Source organism: Callorhinus ursinus, unplaced genomic scaffold, assembly GCF_003265705.2.
Source record: "Callorhinus ursinus isolate GAN/ISIS: 27379988/994484 unplaced genomic scaffold, GSC_fseal_2.0 scaffold3, whole genome shotgun sequence".
NCBI classification, from domain to species: domain Eukaryota; kingdom Metazoa; phylum Chordata; class Mammalia; order Carnivora; family Otariidae; genus Callorhinus; species Callorhinus ursinus.
The window spans coordinates 64,874,278-64,893,241 of NW_027397065.1; the positions used below are offsets into that span (position 1 = coordinate 64,874,278).

An 18,964-nucleotide genomic window follows, 5' to 3' on the forward strand; every position below is an offset into this window, starting at 1 on the left:
TGATAAGATTACTTACCTGTGACATGCCATTCCACTCTACCCCTTGAGAGTACAAAGACATAGGTTAAGCAAAGAGAATATGGGAAAGAAGGAGGAATCCAGACCAACAAAAATAGTGGCATTTTTTTAAAATTTAAATTCAATTAGCCAACATATAGTACATCATTAGTTTTTGATGTGATGTTCAATGATTCATTAGTTGCGTATAACACCTGGTGCTCATCATATCACGTGCCCTCCTTAATGCCCATCACCCAGTTACCCCATCCCCCCATGCACCTCCCTTTCCGCAACCCTCAGTTTGTTTCCCAGAGTCAAGAGTCTCTCATGGTTTTTCTCCCTCTCTGATTTCTTCTCCTTCAGTTTTCCCTCCCTTCCCCTATGATCCTCTGTATTATTCCTTATATTCCACATATGAGTGAAACCATATGATAATTGTCTTTCTCTGATTGACTTATTTCACTTAACATAATCCCTTCCAGTTCCATCCATGTCAATGTAAATGGTGGGTATTCATCCTTTCTGATGGCTGCGTAATATTCCATTGTATATATGAACCACATCTTTTTTATCCATTCATCTATTGAAGGGCATCTCAGCTCCTTCCACAGTTTGGCTATTGTGGACATTGCTGCTATAAACATTGGGGTGCATGTGCCCCTTCTTTTCACTACGTCTGTATCTCTGGGGTAAGTACCCAGCAGTGCAATTGCTGGGTCGTAAGGCAGCTCTATTTTTAACGTCTTTTGGAACCTCCATACTGTTTTCCAGAGTGGCTGCACCAGCTTGCATTCAATAGTGGCATCTTTTTGACATCACAGAGAGTCAACAAGGGACAAAGCTTGAATTTCATAGAAATTCTACTTCATTTTCAATCAAATTGCAAGTAAAAAATGCCAAATTATTCGCCTGTTTTTCGACCCAACCAGACTTCACTTTCTATAGGCTGACTCCTTGTTTTTATTTACAATCAAAAAGCAAAGTATGTTATGCCCATTATGAACTACTAACTTGGTAGTGTTTCTGAAAAAATAAGACTATGGCTTACTATAGCAGATTCTTACTATGGCTGATACAGCTGGTGTTATTTTATATATTCCTGTAAAAACACTGCTTTCAGCTATACTGGCTTATTGCCAGTGGAAATTGGTGAGTCAAAACAGAGACTCCTCCCAGAGCAGGCATGTGACCCAACATGCAATGTAGGAGCCCAGGAGTCTCCTGAACTCAATCAATCACAGGGTCACTGCCCAGTGCTGACTCAATGATGCACAACCGTGGGACATAGAGGAACCAGGTGACAAGTCTCCCCTGGTATTGTCACTAGTCCCTTATGTTGTGGCACTGGAAACTATGTTTAGGGAGTTCTTGTTTGGTTTCATCAGCCCTCAGGAAAGATATAATGAATGAAATAATGGAGTAAACCATATCTATTTAAGGAGATTAGGCTTATTTACCTTGATAAGAGGACTTTTAAAATATTCCATCTAAAAAAGTCAAACTCAGGGAAACAGAGAATAGAGTGGTGGTTACCAGGGATTGGGGGTGGGGGAAATGGGAAGTACATTGGTCAAAGAGTAAACATTTACAGTTACAAGATTAACAAGTTTGGGGAGCTAATGTACAGGATTGTGACTATAGCTAATACTACTGTATCATATACTTGAATGTTACCAAAAGAATGAATCTTAAACATTCCCACCACAAAAAAAAAAATGGTAATTATGTGACAGGATGGAGGTGGTAGCTAATGTTATAGTGGTACTCATCTTTCAAAATATAAATGTATCAAATCACCCTGTCGTATACCTTAAAATTACACCATGTTATGTGTCCGTTATATATCTCTGTCACTATCTCTATCTATCTATCTATCTATCTATCTATCTATCTATCTATCTATCTATCTATCTATATTTCAGACACCACCCCATACCTCTGACTCTGCAGTTGGGGCCCAGGAATCTATCTTTATGACATTTCCAGAGTAGTTACTCACCAGGTTTAAAAATCAAGGGCTTAGATTTTCAAATGCACTCCCAAATCCTACTCATATTTTTAGGTTTAAATCTATTTCTTTCTCCTTTCTCAGGTCTTTATATTCACAGAATGAGTGTTGAATAATTTCTTGCATTGCTTACTAGAAGTTTGTTTCATTTGACAACTGAAGACACAAACTCAGAGATGTTAAGTACTTGGTTCAAGGTTACACAGTACACTAATGGAATGGAATTAGAAAGCTGTCTGTTGTAGCCTCCATGGTTAGTTGACTATTCCTTTTCCCTTCTTTTCCTCAGCTTTATATCCAAGTATAAGAAAAATGGAGGCACCTAGGGACTCCCTTGAAAAATCAGACATAAATCAGGGTAAATGTAGATATTAATCCCTAAGCAACACTTTCTCTCAGAGAGAAACCTACAGAATAAAAAAGACTTATGACACATATCAACTAAAGACAGTGTGTGGACCTTGGGTCCCAACTTGAACAAAATGTAAATTTGTTTTTAAATTATGGGACATCAGGAAAATAAGAACACCACCTGAATATTCAATTACATTAAGGAATTGTGTTTAAATATTAGAAGGCTGACAATTTCATTATGGCTCTATTTTTCAAAGTCCTTGCATTTTAGAAATACTTATTGTAATATTTATGAATGCAACAATCTCTGGGAAGCTTCAAATCCAGTGGTGGGGTAAGGGGCAGGAGTAGCTGTGATGAGACAGATTTGAAATAAGATTGACCATGAGTTGATAATGATTGAATCCAAGTGATGACGCACAGGACTTTTTATGCTATTCTTTCTACCTATTCACATGTATGTTTAAATTTCTCACTATAAATTTTTTTTTTAAGAATCCATTTCTCTCAAGGGCTGGCTTACAATTTTGTGGGTTATTTGACTTACCTATATAATAATAGGCTTATTAGTGAGGTCCACAACTTGATAGAATATCAATGGCTTTATGCCTTCAACAGCCTTCCACCATGGCTGTAGGAGATAAATGCCAACCATTAAAGCAGAAACTATGGTTCTCTAGGAACAGCAATCTCTTTCCAAGTAGCTACATATTTCTATAACCTGTTGCACTGTGAGAGACCTAAAACTGCAACAGGTAAACTATTAAAATAATAAAAACAGTTTAATAAATAATAGTAATTGTGAAAGCAATCACACTGATCGTAAGAGTTTTCATAACTCAGTATGCTTGGGAAATTGCTGTTAACTGTGCAAAGTAGAAGGAGGACACACCCAGATCTGGCTAGGGGGTATCCTAGTTAAGGTGTTAGGTTTAGCGCCAATTTCCAATATGCCCAGGAAGCTGCAGCACCCAGACTTTGAGGCTGAACACTCTGCCTTTCTCCTTTGTCCCAGCCCACCACCTCCATTCAGAATCTACAGAGCTGTGAATCTTAAAGGGCAGGATCTACTAGCATTCATTACAACTTCAGAGGTAGCAGGGTTCCCAGTTAAATGAAAGGTGTTCAGGGTTTGTTTTTTAAACAATAATTAACTATTCTATTATTTCAATGAATATTTCAATGAAATATACTATTTCAGCACAGGAAAACCCTGGGAAAAGCTTTGTTTTATGACCTAGAAGTGGAAATAGAGAGTCTAAGGGGAAACAGAGGTAGATTTCTGGAAAGATAATGTTTTATGTGTTTATTTGTCTTCCAGAACTCCAAATAGTTGCCTTGGCAGGCAGGCTGCTCTATAACTGCCCCCTTCTGAAGACTCAGAGGTGTTTACAGAAACTGAAAGTTCCAGCAGTATATTTCCATGAGCTCATTACCCGGTCCGATGATATCCTTTAGATGTTGCATGTGCAAATGAATATCCATGCAGTATAAACCCCTGCTCTGAGCTTTTGTTTTAATTACAAAGTAGCAGAAGTCAGATATGTGATTACTGTAACATCAGGGCATCTTTTTAGAATCCCTGCTTTGGTCACTATTATTCAAAGCAACTCCAATGCCATTTCTTGCCTGCCTCTTTATGCTAATCAGCCTAGCTCACTCGGCTCCTCCTCCTTCAGCTTCCCTTAAGAACTGTTCACTTTCAGCTGTCACGGACGGTAACTCAGACCAGGCTTAGAAATCACTTGATTTAACTCAGCAGCACTTTTTAAATTTTATGTCTATTACTCTAGCAGTCCTCTCTAAATACCAGAGGCATTAGATTTCATGTCAGCAGATGAGTCAAAAATTGCCAAAACGGTAATTGGTTAGAAATAGTTATTTTGTAGCATTTTACACTTATCGAGGGTGGGGGGGGGAACCTTCAAAAGTGCTTTGAAATGAAAGAAGAATTAAGTTGTGTTTTTACCCAAGCGAATTGGCATCTTTATTTGTAGGGGAAGTTATACTGGTAAATATTTATTTCAAGAATCATGACTTGGAAGCGCTTGGAAGTTTATTAGAGAGGTAAATGTTTTACACTCACGGACAGGATCTGCATGTACCTCTGTGGCTCTGGGTGTCTGGTGAAGACCATTTTAGGTGACTGACCAAGGGAAGGAAATGCCTTAGTGAGACTGGAATCACAGCCATATTGCCACCACCATGTCTACCATACAAAGAAAAGGCAGAAGCCACCTGTTTAACAGTTTGTACTCCAGTAAACTGAAGCTTCCGGAAGACCAGCGACAGCAAGGTGAGTCAGCCAGGCTAATGGGCTGTGTGTTCGGTGATCTCCCAGTCATTCGCATTCCAGGAAGAATGGTAACCTGGGGAAGTACCTGGGGAATCTCTGGTTGTGAAATGCTTTACGATCTTTGATTTTTTAACTCTGAGAATAAACATACTAGTGATGCATAAGGGTGAGTTAGCTTGGATTCACTACTGGTTTTTAAAGGGCTATGGGAGACTATCAAGAATGTATATTCCTTGGATTTGTCATTCTGCAGCTTATGTGCTTAAACTTCAGGCCACTGTCATTTTTCTAGAGTATGCTAGACTTGTGTAATTCAAAACGTCCATCCAGGCAAGGCGGAATCAGCTACAAGGGGAATCTGCTGAGAGTAGCTTTAAGTTAGCCTGGAACTATCTTCCCTGTCCTGCCACTAATGGCACACTTTTGGATTTAAAGTTTAAACCTAATTTTTGCCCACGTCTCTGACTCACTCATTTGTGGGAAAAATAAATATATTTTTTACTCTTTTCCTGTTAGGATGTAGGAACAGCTGGAGACAGACAGGGAAAAGTGTCACATTTCACATGCTGGGTCCTCATTCAGACTCAACTGTCTACCTGGCAGCCCCATTTTCACCATCAGTCTTTTTAAAATTTCAAATCCACTACCCAGCTGCATCAAGTAGTGGCGGATGGTGGACATGAATAGACAAGATGATTCCTCCAATCCATTCTGTCATGGACAGCAAAGGACACTTGAGAAAAAGGCAGGGTTCTGTCATAGATGACATCATCACTCCCCAGAGGCTAAGGATTGGTCCCAGACATTTCTAACTTGCCCTCAATAACCACTGATGGATCTGTCTGTGTATGGATCTAGGCTACCAGCTCTTTATTTACTTTTCCATAGACACAGTTTTAGATTTTAGTGGCCTGGGAAGTGTTGGCTCATGGGCTGAAACCTCCCATTTCCAAGGTGGATCTGTGTGCTGACATTTGCAAGACAGTGTCAGGCCACCTCCCTGCATTATCGCTGGACTTCATGCTGTACAAGGCTTGGCATAGTGTGGGTAGAAAATACTTTATAAGAAATGGAAAGAGCAAAAACTTGTAAGACCATTCTGTATCATCAGGGCTTCTCTAAATTATTTTAAACTAACTGCCTTAGCATGTCAAGTCCCAGAATGTGCCAGGGTTCAATCATAGCACTGTAAAATTTTTACCCTTCTGTTAGTAAACTCTAATTCATCATAGGTTTTGGTTGGCTTTTCATTTTGTTTTAAATGCTTAAAGTGACCTCTCCCCTCCGTTGCTAGTATAATATTTATTATATAAAATTTGCCAGGGGGAGAGTTAAGGAGATGGTAAAAATCATCAGCCAAAGATAGTTGCTATTGACATTTTAATGTATATTCATATACATTACAAATAAATATATATACAAATAGACTTATTTTATATATAGTTGTTTTGTAAACTGCTTTTTAATTTAATAATTGATTATGAACAGATTTCCATGTCATAAATTCTTCTACAACCTTATTTTTAACAGTTGTATACTATTCCTTTAAATGTAGGTAGTAAAATTCCTTAGGCAGTTCTCTATGATGAGACATTTTATTTCTGTTTTTTCACCCATACAAACAACACTGTGTTTCACATAAATTATTGCAGAGAAAAGATTATTTTCTTGAGATACATTCTTAGTGGTAGAACTGTGAAGTCAAAGGACATATATGTTTTTAAGATTTTGTGGGGTTTTTTTTTTGGTTTTTTTTTTTTTTTGCCAATTGGTCCTCCAATCAGAAGTTTAGGGGTCTATTCTCAGTAATACTGGGTAATATTTTTAAAAGCTTTTCCCAATTTTATAAGTGGAAATACTATCTCGCTGTTGTTTTCACTGAAGGCAGGCTGTCTTAATATTCTCTCCTCTTATTGGCCATATCCAGAGGACACTGGAAAAATCATTATGATGACATACTTCCCAAAATACCAACAAGACAAGAAGTCTGGTCTCTTTTCTCAGACTGAAGCTTTTGCCTAGAATGTTTTGAAAGCAACCATATTTTTCCACAGCCGAGTCTCAAAATATCAGCCCGCATAAACCACAATCCATAAAGTTGAAAAGCATGCTAATGCAATCCAGACTGGCCACTGACTGCCACAAGAACTGTCATCTAGAGATCTGAATTGACAAGTGACACTGGGCAGTGTTTGCTATGCTGCTAAATAGCATTCTACTTACTGTTTGGGAGTTGAAAAATACTCATTGAGTGTAGTATCCTCCAAGCTATATTTGCACCTTGCTATTATACAAACTTCAGCAAAGGTCCAAGAAAGCAAAGCCATTAGTTTCAGAGAGTGAGGTCCGCCTGTGGATTTATTCACCAAGGCATTCTGAGTTTGTGGCTTTGGCCGACCCCCAGCCACACCAAGGTTCCAGCTTTTTAATGTAACATACGGACGTGATTAATTGGCATTTAACTCTTCCAAGGGCACAACCAGATTCAACACATACATACTTTCTAGCCCTCCACACTATATGTTGAAGCGCTTGTTGTTATAAAGCTGTACTTTCTGGGTGATCATGTAGATAAAAGTCACTTGTTCTTTAGTAACTATCTGAACGATGACTATGCAAAGCACTGTGCCAGTCACTGGGTACATGAGTTGAATCAAACCAACTAAGCCATGGTTTCCAGTCCACACAGTGTTTACCTGCTACAGCAACAGATGCTCTAGAGTCCAGAACAGTAGTCCAGGAGGCTCCTCTCTCTACTTGTTGCTGTCTGATAACTTCTTCTGTGAGAGTTCAAATCCATTGATCTATAACTCTGATCTGAGACCACATTTGTCAACATTAACATATGTCTGCAAAAACTTCAACAACGTTCAGTACACATTACATGTAGGTACTAGGCAAACTTTACCATATTTATGTTTTATAATGCTGTATACTTTAAAATTTATAAAGTAAATTTCTAAAATGCTTTAAAAATTACAAAATTTTCAATACGTTACCTCATTTAATTCTTACAATAGTGAGATGAGGTAGTATATTAGTCAAGATTCTCCAAAGAAACAGAATCTACAGGGTGTGTTTGTGTGTGTGTGTGTGTGTGTGTGTGTGTGTGTGTGTGTGTGTAGATAGAGATAGAGACAGAGATAGAGATAAAGATAGAAATTGATTTTAAATAAATAAAACCTGAGTCGCTCAGTTGGTTGAGCATCTGACTCTTGATTTCAGCTCAGGTCATGATCTCAGGGTCCGGGATCAAGTCCCGTGTGGGGCTCCATGCTTGGTGTGGCGATTCTCTCCCTCTCCCCTGTCCCTGCCCCCACTTGCATGCTTGATTTCTCTCTCTCTCTCAAATAAATAAATAAGTAGTCTTTAAAAATTAAAAAAAAAAGAAACTTATTTTAAGATATTGCCTCACACAATAGGGGAAACTGACAAATCCAAAATCCTCTGTGTGGGCCATCAGCCTGGAGTCCCAGGCAAAGAGTGGACCAACATTGCGGTTAAATTTTGAAAGCAGTCTGTTGGCAGAATTCCCTCTTGCTCAGGGTAGGTCAGTCTTTTATGATATCCAGACCTTCAGCTGATTGGATGAGGCCCACCAACATTCTAGAGGGCAATCTGCTTTACTCACAGTCCACCAGTTTGAATGTAAATCTTATCCAAAAGCACCCTCACGAAAACATCCAGAATAATGTTTAACCAAATATCCAGCACTGTGGTGCAGCCAAGTTGACACATAAAATTAACCATTATAGGTAGGCATCATTATCCTCAATTTCAAAGATGTGGAAACTGGGAATCCTCAAAGTCAAGTGCTTTTTCCAAGGCTATGTAGTTATTAAGGCCTACTTTCAATGCACTTTCTGTTATATATGGCTGTCTCATAAAATCCATGTTTCGTAGTGTTATCATGTTTAATTTTTTCCATTGATCCATATCAAAGTAACTTCTCTGCAAACAGTCAAGCTGCATTAGGATTCCTTCTGATTTTGTTTGTTCTGATACCAACTAGGTGTGCTACAATTTAATTCAATTCTGACATTTTCCAGAGTTAGTGAAGATTGCAAAACTTAAGGGCTCAGTCTCATGAGACTGACCATTTCAAATGCCAGCTACAAAATTTCAGGTGTCTCCAAGCCATCTGCATTTGTGCCTGGATGATTACAAATGCAAGGCTTCCCACGACACTCCCAGGTTTGAAAATTTGCTAGAATGACTTGTAGAATCCAAGAAAAACCTATACCATTTTATTATAAAGGATACAAATGAACAGCCAACTGAAGAGATACATGAGGCAAGGTGTGTGTGTGTGGGGGGGTTCTGAGCACAGGAGTTCTGTCCCCATGGAGTCTGGGTCTACCACTGTCCGAGGACATCAGTAAGATCACCAACTAGGAAGTTCCAGTAAGCATGGGTGTCCAGAGTTTTCATATGTGATTTCATTACATAGATGTAATTGATTAAATCATTAACTATGATAGAACTCAATTTCCAGTCTCTCTCTCCTCTCTGCCCCAGGTTGGGGGTAGAAAGTAGGGCTAGAAGTTCCAACTCTATACTTGCTTGGTCTTTTTAGTGTGGCCAGCCCCTCCCCGGATTTACCTCATTAGCAAAACAGACACCTGACTCTCAGTCAGGAAATTCAAATGGTTTTGAAGCTCTGTGCAAGGAATAGAGAACAAAAACCAGATCTATTCTTTATTACATCACACTTTGGCCATGATTTTCTGGATGAATTCTGTCCTTAATGTCAGGACAAGTTCCTGAAAGTCAAGAAACATAGATAATGCCTTCAACCATTTACTTATTCAATGCAGTTTTTACCAAGTGCTGGATGCTATATTGAACACCGGAAATGCAAAGATGTTTTTCTCCCAGGCTTGTTTTCTATCATGTGTTTTTTAAGAGGAATTCTGTAATAAAAACTCAGCTAATGATACTTTTTCAACATTTTGGGTGAGAGAAAAAGTGATTTGATTCTATATTGTTCAGACTTTGCTGCATTCATCTTCATTCTTTGTATGTTAGCCACACTCCTCTTGAGGGTTTCAGAAGGCATTTAATTTAGCTTTGAACTTAGTAAAGATAAATATAAAGGTTAAGTGGGGCCTAGTTACTGTGTGATCAAATTTGCTCTGAATCTAAACCATATATTTAGACTGCTGCAAATGCACTATTTCCCTTCAATATAATCTGTAAACATTTATGAATGTACTTAATTTAGAACACCTAAAAAATTTAAGTGCTCAGGATTGAAGACACGACCATAAGAAAGGGAGCCCAGTAGTGGCAAACAATGAAATAATGTCTTTCCCATGAAAAGATGATGTGAAATATATATATTTTGCTTCTCAAAATAGATTTGTATTGGTTTTCCTTTCTGGGATTCTAAAACTGTGATATGGCCTAGACAACATGACATCTTTTGGGTGATACATGGCTAAATGAACGAGGATCGAAGAAGAAGACATACACATATTTCTGTTTTTCTTCCACCAAAGGGATCCTGAAGGAGGCTAGAATGAGTTTTGTTCTATCTGCAAAACCATTTTACTTGCATTTAAAGGCACAGATTGGTGGAAACAAATATAGACCACACTTTAAAATAATTAGAAAGGAGAAAGTTCATATTCTATTAGATTTGATCATATTCAAGCTCTCACCCAGTACAGGAATCCTTTCCATTAAAACCTCCTTAATAGATGAAACATATATAAGGATTTAGAAATATATGTAATGGCTTAAACTTCATTTTCCCACCTCACGCTCATTAGGATGGCTACTATCAAAAGAAAAAAACACCAGAAGATAACAAGTGTTGGCAAGAATGTGGAGAAATTAGAACCCTTATGCACTGTTGGTGGGAATGCAAAATGGTACATCTGCTGTGGAAAACAGTATGGCAGTTCCTGAAAAACTAAAAATAGAATTATCATGTGACCCAGCAATTCTACTTCTGGGTATATACCCAAAAGAAGTGACAGCAGGGACTCAAACAGATACGTGCACACCAATGGTCATAGCAGCATTATTCACAAAAGCCAAAAGGAAGCAACCCATCTGTCCATTGACAAATGAATAGATGAACAAAATGTGGTATATACATACAATAAAATATTATTCAGCCTTAGAAAGAAAGGAAATTCTGACACATTCTACAACATGGATAAATCTTGAGGACATCATGCCAAATGAAACAAGCAAGTCACGAAAAGATAAATACTATATGATTCCACTAATGAGATTGCTAGAGTAGTCATTCATAGAGACAGAAAGAATGGCAGTTGCCAGGGGCTGGGAGGGTGACTAGGGAGTTATTATTTAATGGTATAGAGTTTCAGTATTGCAAGATGAATAGGTTCTAGAGATTTCATAAACATGTGAATGCAGTTAGCACTATTGAACTGTACACTTAAAAATGATTAAGATGCTAAATTTTATGGCATGTGTATTTTACCAAAATTATTTTAAAGCCATGGCTGCCCAAAGTCATCCCTAATTACTTTCTGAATTTGGACTTAAAAAAACAAAAACAAAACAAAACAAACCTTCATTTTTCCCATTCCTAAAACCAAAACTAGAAAGAAATATCCTGCTCATCTCTGATTCCCAAAAGTTATTTCTTTGAAAACATTAATAAAATTAATAAACTCCTAATTTCCATAAAAAAGAAACAAAACATTACCAATATCAGAAATGATAGAGAGTGTCATTAAGATCCTATGGCCATTAAAGGATAATAAAGGAATATTATGATTAATACTGTGCCAGAAAGATGCCCCCCCCCAAATTCAACAGCCACTCATGTAAAAACTCTAAAAGGATTTAGAATAGAAGGGAACTTCCTCAACTTGATAAAGAATGTTTTCAAAAAACTGACAGCTAACATAGTACTTTCACTATCAATGAAAGACTTAACACTTTCCTACTAAGGTTGGGAAGAAAACAAGGATGTCCATTATAATCATTTCTATTCCACATGATGGAATAAGACTGAAGGTCCTAGCCAGTGTACTAGGTTAAGTAAAAGAAATAAAAGTCTTAAATATCAGAAAGAAAGAGTTAAAACTATATTCACAGATGAATGATAGTCGATATAGAAAAACCTTTAGGAATCTACTAAAAGAAAATACTAGAACTAATAAATGAGTTTACCAAGGTCACAGGATAACAGTATACAAAGTCAATATCCAAAAAAAAAACTGTATTTCTATATATTAGCAAAGAATAATTGGAAGTTGAAAAACTTTAAGTATTCTTTGAGTAGTACCTTTTTTATAAAAAAAACTTAAGAATTAATTTAACAAAATATGTGCAAGACCTGTACACTTAAAACAAATAAACATTGCAGAGAGAAGTTAAAGAAGATTAAGCTAAATACACAAATTGGAAGGCTCAATATTATTAAGATATCAATCTTCCTCAAATTGATTTAGAGAGTCAAGGCCATCTCAATCAAAATTCCAGCAGAAACAAGCTAATTTAAAATTTATTTTTTAATTTTTTTAAAGATTTTATTTATTTATTTGACAGAGACATAGCAAGAGAGGGAACACAAGCAGAGGGAGTGGGAGAGGGAGAAGCAGGCTTCCTGCCGAGCGGGGAGCCCGATGTGGGGCTCCATCCCAGGACCCTGGGACAATGACCTGAGCCAAAGGCAGACGCTTAACAACTGAGCCACCCAGGCACCCCGCTAATTTAAAATTTATAAGGAAATGCAAAGAACCTAAAAGAACTAAATGAAAAGAAGAACAAAGTTGACAACTTATGCTTTGGATTTCAAGCTATAATAATCAAAATGGTGTAATATTGGTATAAAGATAGAAAGTTGATTATTGAAACAGAAGAGGGAGCCCAGAAATTGACTCATTTATTTTTGGCCAATTGATTTTTGACAAAGATACCAAGATAATTCAAAAAAGGAAAAGGTAGTATTTTTTGTAATAGCTCTGAAACAAATGGCTAAACATATGACTAAAAATGGACCTCATTACCCTCCTCACACAAAAATTAATTTGAGATGAAATATGAAAATACAAAAGCTTAGTCCGTAAAGCTGCTAGACGAAAACATAGGAAAATATTTTCACAGAATTGGAATAGGTAATTTTTAGGCACAAAAAAATAGGTAAACTAGACTATCAACATAAAAAATATTTGTTGTTTAAAAGATACAAGAAATACAAGAAAAGAGAAGACTGAGGGTGCCTCAGTCGTTAAGTGTCTGCCTTTGGCTCAGGTCATGATCCCAGGGTCCTGGTATGGAGGCCCCCGTTGGGCTCCCTGATCAGTAGGGAGCCTACTTCTCCCTCTGTCCCTTGCTCATGCTCTCCCTTGCTTTCTCTGTCTCTCTCTCTCAAATAAATAAAATATTTTTTTAAAAAAGGAAAAAAAATATATATGATATATAGATCTGAAAAAAAGCTTGCCATCAGAATATGTAAAGAACTCAATATAAACTATTTCATTTAAAAATAGGCAAGTGATCTGGCAGACACTTTAGAAAAAGGATATACAAAGGTTCAATAAGCACATCAAAAAATGCTCAACATAATTAGTCATCAGGGAAATGCAAATTAAAAACACTATGAGATATCACTTTACATCCACCAGAATGGCTAAAATTAAAAACACCAATGATACTGTGTTTCAGAGAATGTGGAGCAACCAGAACTCCCATTTACTGTTGTGAAGTGGTATGACCACTTTGGAAAAGAGTCTGGCAGTTTCTTTTATATATAGTTAAATCTGTGCCTACCCTATGATACACAATTACATTCTTAGGTATTTTCCCAAGAGAAATGGACATGATATGTCCACAAAAAGCTTGCAGAAGAATGTTCATAGCAGATGTTATACCTATGCACTCCAACATGGGAACAACCCAAATGTACATAAGCAGGTAAATGGATAAACAAAACTGTGGTATGTCCATAGAGTAGAATACTACCCAGTAGTAGAAAGGAATGAATTACTGATACACGTAACCACATAGATGAATCTGAAATTGCACGACATTTTGAGGGTGAAGACAAGAGGCTGAGCCTAGGGGATGAAGGACCGTGAGCTTAGCACACAGGTAGCTCATAGGGTGCTGCTTCACACGGGCTGGGAAGCCCTGCCAACAGCACACATTCTAACCCTTATGCTGTGTTACAGAAGGCCATCTATTGAGGATGCTGTAGACACCTCAGATGGTAAGTTCTCCTAGGAGACCTATTAGATCCCTTTCAAAACTAAGGTACTGTGATTTGCCCCTAATTCTTTCATTCATTTGGATGTTGCCTCCTCAATTGTGTTGCACAAGCTCTTTGGGAGCAGTTACCTGGGTTTATACCGGGAACCAAGCACAGTGCTAAGGTGTTACCTATAAACAAATCACACTTTGTCTTGTGTCAGGCACTGTTTTAAGCACTTTGCATGTGTTAGCTCATCTCTTTATGAAAGTCCCGTGAGGGAGGGAACATCAAGACCTCACAATTGGGGTCTTGAGCCAAGATCCTAACCCAAGAAACTCCAGAGCCTGTGCTTTAACACATGTTCACTTCCTCCTAATGGGGGCACAAAATAGATGCTCCACTAAGTACCTGCACACGATCTGAGTGATGGCTGGCCCATGAATCAGTTTGTGGTTCAGTTTAAAATGTGTTGTTATTGAAGTCACCAATCAATTCCTATATAAACTGCTCACCACATCCAACGGTCTCCCAAAAGGGTGTAGTTGACTCTAAAACAAACAAAGAAAATGCAGCAGTGTTGGTGCAGACATATCAGCCCAGAGCAAGTTGTTCAGCTTACTGGGCTAGCAATTTTCACTTAAATCCAAGTTAACTGCATGGTCTCTATGTCTTACCCTGCATAAAGTGTGAAAGATAGCAATGTACCACTTTTGGAACTGGGCCAATATGGCCTTGGAGAGATGATTTGGGTTTTAACAAAATACACAAGAGGTATCCAAAACTCCAAGTTAAAAAGGGGCTAAAGAATCGTCATTATTATCATTCGCTTTTTTACTTAAACTGAGGACTCTATTCAAAGTGCTGGCTCAACTATTACATTAAATCATTAACTTGACTTGAAATCTTAACATTTAGGCAAGGTAAGTTTCACACCTGAGTGCTTTTTAATGAAACCTGTTGGTAAAACTAGCATAATATCCAAAAGTCAGGATTCAAAATATAGTAAATACCCTTATGAACGCCTTGGGTGGGCAGCTCTGCTCCTTTCTTCTGGCCTAGGCCTCCAAGAACCTGCATTCCTTCTGCCCAATGATCAGATGACTCGCCCTGCATGGATGGCCAATAAGTAAGCACGAGGTCATAGGAGTAAGATCTAGACTACTGGCAAGAGATGACAGTCTGAAGGTGGCTTTTGATACTAACTAAAGCCACATCAAAAGAGCATGAAACATGCATCTGTGTGTTGAGCCAGAAGGAGATAGGAGTTAAACTCTAACTGAGGAAATGAAAATGGACCTATATATTTAAGCAGGAGAGAGAAGAAAGAGATTTTCCTAAGTGGCCTGTATCACTGCAGGATGGGCTTTAGGTCCAAAAAGAACCCAAGGCTAACAGAACACAAATTCCTTTCCCTCAGCAGATGCAGAGAAACTACCAGACTTCCAGACACTATAGCTCAGTAACTTGATTGTCCCTCTCAGGTACGCATCTGTAATGACTGGTTTAAATAATGGGCACCAATGTTTCTTGTTTTGATAAAAGGAGGTAATTCATGAAGAAGGTATGTGACCATCTGGAGAGAAAAGAGTTAAGCAGGGAGCGCGCCTTCTTGTTGGAAATGGACATTTTTGGTCTAGGGCTGTCTGTCTTGCAGAGAAAAGGAGTCGCAGATAAAGATTTGTGTGCGTGTGTGTTTTTATAAACTGAGCATGGGTAAGACACCGGCGCTACCAATTATGAGGAGCTGTTTGTCCAGCAAGACCGAAGGAACTTCATTCTCAAGTATGGATTAATGTTTTGGTATTATTTGCCATTTTTCTTTCTGAAAATTGAAAAAGTTAAAGTGAATTAGTAGACATGATTGTTTTGATAGTAGGATGAAGCAAAGTAGATTTTGAGGGACTTGCAGAAAACAACTCTAGCTACAAATATACAGAGAAAAAAACATACAGATTTAGAAAACAAGTCTTCAAAAAATACCATACTAGAGGTATCAAATGTCTTTCTATCTTTGTAGACATTTCTCATATTTTAAGGCTTAAATTCAAAATATTATTATTGCCTATTAGCTTGCTCATAGCAGGCAAGTAATGTTTATTAAATGAATCAATACTTTTTTCCCCAAAAGTTCATCCAAGTGATTAATATTCCTCAATCACTGAATGTTAGAGCTTCAGATTCTACTTAGTCCAACTGATCTTCACTAGAAAACTGAAACCAGAGGAGAGAAATGACTTACTCATAGTTAATAGTTAGGGCAAAGAGCTCATACTGTATTCCTTCTACATCTGAGAATTTCATGATAAAAGGGCCAGCATAAGAAAAAGTATCTAAAATGGTTAAAAAATTAAGACAAGATAAACTTTCATTTTATCTCATTTAAAAATACACATGGAAAGAGTATTTGTGTAATAATCCTAATATTAAGCATGTAGATAAAATGAGTACATTGGGTAGGGGAGAAACAGGAAATGTGGAGGGAGGGAAACACGTGGGGGGTGGGGCAAGGAACCAGGTGCTAGAGAGAAATATGCAGCCAAACCAGAACAAGGAAAGGAGAAGGCAAATGAAAAAAAAAAAAAAAAAAGAAGAGCAGGGCGCCTGGGTGGCTCAGAGGGTTAAGCATCTGCCTTCAGCTCAGGTCATGATCCCAGGGTCCTGGGATCGAGTCCCGAGTCGGGCTCCCTGCTCCTTGGGAGCCTGCTTCTCCCTCTGCCTCTCTCTCGATCTGTCTTTCATGAATAAATAAATAAAAATAAAATCTTTAAAAAAAAAACTGATTAAAAAAAAAAGGTCCAAAATGTGCTACATACATCACTGGGATATTATTCGGCCTTATAAAGGAATGAAATTCTTCATACATGTTCCAGCGCAGATGAACCTTGAAGATACTATGCTCAGTGAAATAAGTCAGATATAAAACAACAAATATTGCATGATTCCACTTATATGAGATGTCCTAGAGCAGTTGGACTCACAGAGTGAGAGAGTTGAGTGTGGTTACAGGGGCTGGGGGGGATGAAATGAGGGGTTAGTGCTTTGTGGGCAGAGTTTCAGTTTGGGATGATGAAAAAGTTCTCAAGATGGATGGTGGTGATAGTTACACCTCAATGTGAATATACCTAACGTCACTGAACTGTACATTTTAAATGGTTAAAATGGTAAATTTTATGTTATGTATATTTTCCCACAGTAAAAAAAAAAAAAAAACCTTGAGGAAAAAAATGAATAAAGGTAAAGGATTGTTCTCTGTTTTCTTGAGAATTTTTCAAGTCATATAAATTTGAAAAGTGTCTTTCTTTTGTAGCATGGTGAACAAAATGTTTCTGGTAAGTCTTACAAATTGCTACCTGGCCTTTACTTCTGCCAAATTAGCTCTAAATCAGTGCAATAAGGTATCTGCAGCGGGCATCACCCTTGTCCTGTCGAGTTCCGTGCCCGAGGGCCAGCAGGGCATGTCAGTGACGATGAACGCCCGCCTGCTGGCTTCTGCAAGTTCCCAAGAAGAGAATGAGGTCCGGGCCTTCTGGACTTATGAACGCCTTGGGTGGGCAGCTCTGCTCCTTTCTTCTGGCCTAGGCCTCCAAGGTCTTGTTCTCAGGGGAATAACATCCATTTATTCCTGTGGAAACAAGAAAACAAGGAGCCTTTTCTCCTGCTTGCTCAAAGTCTCAAAGAGGCATAAGTTTAAGGAAAAGAGATTTGGAATTAGAAGAAGTTGCAATCAAATTTCTCCATCCGGCCTGTGTCCTTGGAATCCATGGAGGAATTTAAAAATAGTGTGCTTCTTTACTGAAGAGGAAGAGCTTAAATTTATCTGAATTCAAAGTATGAAGCTATGCTTCAGCCATACTGACTTATTAATAGTCTATGTGCTGAGTGACTTAATTCTTACTAATATGATACTTTGTGTCAAAATCACCTCCATAATTTTAGCAGCCCAGAAACACTGGAGAATTACTTAAAATAAAAAGATACCATTTTAAAACTGTGCATGTGCCTGTTCAATATTAATCTTCAACGTGTCATAAAACCTAGACGATATTTCTCTTCCCCCTCCTTCAGCAAAATGGAGACACCCATTTCTAACATATGGAAGCAGTTTCACACTGCAAGTTATTCTGAGGGGAAAATATGTGATTTATAAATGCTGTCAAATGAAATATGTATTTCCAAATGGTACCAAGCTGACCAAGCACATCCTAGGACACATTCCACATCTTTATTACCCCATGGGCATAAATGAAGGAACAGTGGGGAAAGAGAAACAAACAGTCCCTTTTGACATTCCCAATCCGGAAGTCCCACGTTTGTTGCTGATAAACATATTCAAGTCATCAAAGATTGCAAGGAACCTTATCACAAAATTGTTTAATTTATAAATAAAATAGCACCTTCAGATTACGGAGAAGTGGGTATGCTCTGTCAAGAGTAATACATTCGTCTGAGTTATTTTTGTCAGTGGTTGAATATATATATATGTATATATATTGACGTGGAGATTTTAGATGGCAAGGCTCACTAGGCCACTGGTCTGCCGACATTCTCGAAAAACCTCTTTTGTCAGAATGCGAACAGAGAATGATGAGACTGGGGCACCTGGGTGGCTCAGTCGTTAAGCATCTGCCTTCGAATCAGGTCATGATCCCAGGGTCCTGGGATCGAGCCCCGCATCAGGCTCCCTGCTCCGCGGGAAGCCTGCTTCTCCCTCTCCCACTCCCCCTGCTTGTGTTCCCTCTCTCACTGTGTCTCTGTCAAATAAAAAAAAAAAAAAGAAATCTTAAAAACGGTGTTTACAGAGGGCAAAACAGAAGTGCAGGGAGACTGACAGAGTCTGAGACCATCTCTCAGCAAAGCTTGTGCAGACCACGGAAGGAGGAGAGCTATCACAGCCCAGGCATATTCACACGGTCAGAAGAGAGGAAGCTGTCCAGTAGTCATTTTACTGACAGTGGAAGGCAAGGGGGAGCCTTGCTTACAGGGAAAAGCTCGAGACTTGGAGCCTCGCATGCTTTAGCCCTAAGTATTAGCTGCATGACCCTGAGCACATCCGGTAATTTTACAGCCGTTCTTTTCTCGTGATGAGCACAAGGGTTTAATAACGTACCTTTTGAGAATCCTATAATGC

The 18,964-nt window shown here is 38.3% G+C and overlaps 1 protein-coding gene across 6 annotated transcripts in view; it reads left to right on the top strand.

Annotated features, from left to right (window-relative positions):
* The first annotated feature begins 4,051 nt into the window (after positions 1-4,051).
* RANBP3L (RAN binding protein 3 like) overlaps positions 4,052-18,964 on the top strand; it is a 42,745-nt gene continuing 27,832 nt past the window's right edge. For 2 of the 6 annotated variants that reach the window (XM_073890992.1, XM_073890993.1), the window contains exon 1: positions 4,055-4,658. In XM_073890992.1, coding sequence (XP_073747093.1) covers positions 4,568-4,658 — 91 coding nt within the window. In that variant the 5' untranslated portion in view covers positions 4,055-4,567. Of the gene's footprint in view, positions 4,659-18,964 lie in introns of all 6 variants that reach the window. The other 4 variants (XM_073890994.1, XM_073890996.1, XM_025866661.2 and 1 more) reach the window with 3 other exon arrangements.